This window comes from Camelina sativa, chromosome 13 (genome assembly GCF_000633955.1).
Source record: "Camelina sativa cultivar DH55 chromosome 13, Cs, whole genome shotgun sequence".
Classification (NCBI taxonomy): domain Eukaryota; kingdom Viridiplantae; phylum Streptophyta; class Magnoliopsida; order Brassicales; family Brassicaceae; genus Camelina; species Camelina sativa.
In genome coordinates, this window is record NC_025697.1 from 7,063,620 (window position 1) to 7,067,586 (window position 3,967).

Below are 3,967 nucleotides of genomic sequence, written 5' to 3' on the forward strand. Positions count from 1 at the left end.
TTTTTTTTTTTTTTTTTTTTGGACAAAAAAAAACTTATGGTTTTTTTTTCCTTTTTCCTTAAGTTAGGATTTTGAAGTGTATTCCAGAAAAAACTATTGATTGAAGTTGAACTGACTAATTATTGTAAGATGAAATAACATTCCACGGCCCTTAATTTTATGTTTTATCTTTTCTACTGTAATGTCTAATTTTATAATCTCTTATCTTCCCGAGTATGCATGCATTAGTAAGATGAAGAAAAGATTAAACCATATAATATACAAAAATGAACATATTTATAATTGGTGACATCGTCTCCGCGGATTCAGATACCTCTATTATGTGGTTTAAATGTTCTATTACACTACAAATTACAAGACCATTTTATTTATGTTTTAATTAAGTAACAAGAATATTTGAATTCGAAATTCGGGTTAGAGATCAATCAGGTTCAAAATCTAAATAAATCAAATATCATTCACCAAACATGTGTTTTAGTAGTATCAGTCCATAACTTCACATAATAGAATTAGATTAGCAAAGTTAAAAATATATATATATATATATATATATAGATTAGCGAAGTAGTTTAACTAGTGGGAAGAAAAAGGGTAATTTAGTCTTTTCAGTATTGTTTTTATTTTATTTTATTTTCTCTTCTCCGAATCTCCAATTTTGTTTTTGTGTGGAGGAGCGAAGATAACGCTTTTTACTTCCTTCGCCTATCTCTCTCTCTCTCTATGCTTTCTCTCTCTATGACGTGTCCTCTAATGTCTTCCTCCTCCTCCATAGCCCATTCTTCTAAACTCTCCACAACCGGAGGAGGTAGAAGAGGATTCGTGGGAGGAGGAGAGAAACGATGGGCTTTCCCGTCGGAAAATCTCTAGAGTGAGAGAATTATTATGGTGTATTCTAAATACTTCATAATCACTGACGAAGCCATTTGTTCTTCTTCTTCATCTCTATGGATTTTGATTCCAGAGTTCCCATTACTCGGGAAAGCACTTCTCTTTCCCCTTTGCTACACCAAAGTACCATCCTTTTTCTTCCATGTTCCTGATTCAATCTTAAAAATCTCAGCTTGAATATTTCTTGTGGGTTTTTTTGATTAAAAAATTGATTGGGTTTGTGAATTTTTAGATACAATGTGGCAAATGAATATGGGATCAGATGAAATAATGAGTGGTAGTGATGGGTTTTATCCGGAGCGTCAGGGAGAGCCAGACTGTTCTTATTACATAAGGACTGGACTTTGTAGGTTTGGTTCAACTTGTCGATTCAATCATCCTCACGACCGGAAACTGGTACTGATTCCGTTTCTGTGTTTAGTGAATTTGATGACACACCCTTTTTTTTGTCTGTTTCCTCTGTTTCTTGTTGGCTCCTCAAAGTTTGTAGCTTTGAGGGTGTGTTGTGTTGTGTTGTGTAATAGTGTATGATTACTAGTTGAAGTCTCATGTCCGATTTCTAGGTTATAGCAACAGCAATGACTAAAGGAGAATACCCTGAAAGAATCGGTCAGCCTGAATGCGAGGTAAAGTATGTTTTTCACTTTTCACATTATATATCAACACGAGGAATGATTTAGATGAATGTTGAATTCAACAGCGCTATACTTCTTTCGATCATAATAATGTCTTCTTCTTATCACATCTTTGCTTATTGAGTTTTGATTACTTTACTCTGTCTCAAAACATTTTTTTTGTGTGTTTGTGCAGTTTTATATGAAGACAGGAACCTGCAAATTTGGAGTGACTTGCAAGTTTCATCATCCGAGTAACAAAGCTGGGATTGATGGAAGAGTATCAATTAATGTCTTAGGCTATCCTCTACGTCCAGTATGTCTACCTTTTAACTCTCTAACTTCACCACTGCTTTGTAAAATTTTTGCCTCTCTCATGAGTCTGTTTTGCTTGCAGAACGAAGATGATTGCTCTTATTTTTTGAGAACTGGACACTGTAAATTTGGGGGAACTTGTAAATTCAATCATCCTCAGACTCAATCAACCAAATTGATGGTTTCTGTACGCGGTTCTCCGGTTTACTCTGCACTTCAATCTTTCACTGGTCAACAGTCTTATTCTTGGCCGCGGACATCTTGTGTTGCAACTCCTCCTCGTTTTCAAGATCCTTCTAGTATTGCTTCTTTAGTTCTACCTCAAGGTGGTGTTGTATCAGTTCAAGGGTGGAACAGTTACGGTGTACGTCTTTTTTCCTCAGTCATCCATCATATTATGAACTTTTAAGGATCTTGATTTTGATATCTTGATCAGGGTCAGCTCGGTTCGCTTCTCCCTCGGGAAGTGACCAGAACTACAGAAACCAACAGCAGAATGACGCAGAAGAGTCTTCAGGATCTCAAGGAGGTCTCTTCTCATCCGAGTTTCATTCAGGTAGTTATGTTCCGCTCGGCTTGTATGCATTCCCGGAAAGACCAGGCCAACTTGAATGCCAATTCTACATGAAGACAGGAGATTGCAAATTTGGAACAGTCTGCAAATTTCATCATCCTAGAGACAGACAAACCCCAGCTCCTGATTGTGTCTTAAGCACTGTTGGCCTCCCTTTACGCCTGGTAAGCTTATAAAAAGACTTGAGATTTAAAAGTATTATCTAGAGTAGAGTTGGAGCATTCGGTTATCTGGTTTGGTAAATTTGTTGTTGTTGATGTTGGTTTGGAACAGGGAGAACCACTGTGCGTGTTCTATTCGCGGTATGGGATCTGCAAGTTTGGTCCAAGCTGCAAATTTGATCACCCGATGGGAGTCCTCACTTACAACAACAATGCTGCAGATCCTTCTTCTTCATCATCATCTTTGCATCAAGAGACTGCTCTCACCACACAGCTCAGGAATCTCCTAGTCTCTTCCTCTGTGGAAGCAACACTCCCGTCTTCTGTCTCTGATTCAACCTCTGCTAAAGACACCACTGCTGATGCACAACAGTGAAACCTTTCGTTTTGTCTGTCTTTATTTATGTTCAGAGATGAGTGAGATATTTGATCTGATCTTATCTAATTCGCCTTTTGTTGTAATTTTCTATTGGCGAATCACTTGAAAATTTATGCCTGAGAGAAAAACAAAAAAGAAAGGATAAACACTTGGTTTAGCTAACTGTTTAATAATCTTCACACCGAAGCTTTTCAAGTCATCTCTAAAGCTCCCTCTAAGTCCTCCAATCCTTACAGGATGGTCATGTGCAACCTCCACAACCGCTTGTGCGTATCCGAGATGAAGTGGCCACACCAAGTGATATGGTCGTTCAATTCAAACACTAAGGCGTGGGACAAAATGTATTCTATAGACCTGGATTTAACTGTTGATTTGCATGGTATCCCAAGATTTACAGGTTACCCTCTCGTGCCACTAGCAATTTTAAAGAAGAAGAAGTTGTTGTTTTGTGATCTTGTGCAAAGTCGACAGCTATTTACATATGACTAAGAAACCAAACGGGATGATGTTGCTTTCTCGGGTGAATCCACTGGGGTTCCTGTTTGTTATTTCCCGAGTTTAATCTCTATTTTATAGATTTGGTTAGTGCCAAATGCCAATGCATAATATGTAACATTTGCTTCTTCCATCAACTAAGTTTGCAACTGTTACCATGATTGCTTGTTTATTTCTTCTTTAAATTTCAAATTTACTAATAATATAACGTTAAATTTAAACCTGGATAATATTGTTATTTTACATAAAATTATAATTTTCATTTAAAATTTTTTAAAAAAATGAGTATTTTTCAAAATAACTATAGGGGGAGGTATTGGTTTAGGATTTAGAAAGAATTTTAGGGGGAGGTATTGGTTTAGGATTTAGAAAGAATTTTAATGACTTTAAAAGTTAGGTAAAATATGTTGTTATTCAATCAAGACTTTTAAAAACTCTTTAAAAATTTGGTGTTATTGGTTGTGGATTTGTAAAAAGTTATCTAAAATCTTGATAAATCTAGTGTTATTGGATTAAGAGTTTTATAAAGTCATTAAAAGTT

General features: G+C 36.1%; 1 protein-coding gene across 1 annotated transcript; it reads left to right on the forward strand.

The window, feature by feature from the left end:
- LOC104735686 (zinc finger CCCH domain-containing protein 57-like) lies at nucleotides 680–3,110 on the forward strand. Its single transcript, XM_010455516.2, is given in 8 exon segments — nucleotides 680–1,011; nucleotides 1,121–1,284; nucleotides 1,452–1,514; nucleotides 1,699–1,818; nucleotides 1,900–2,181; nucleotides 2,254–2,275; nucleotides 2,278–2,555; nucleotides 2,665–3,110. Coding segments are annotated over 8 exon segments (1,260 nt in total). The 5' UTR covers nucleotides 680–944; the 3' UTR covers nucleotides 2,929–3,110.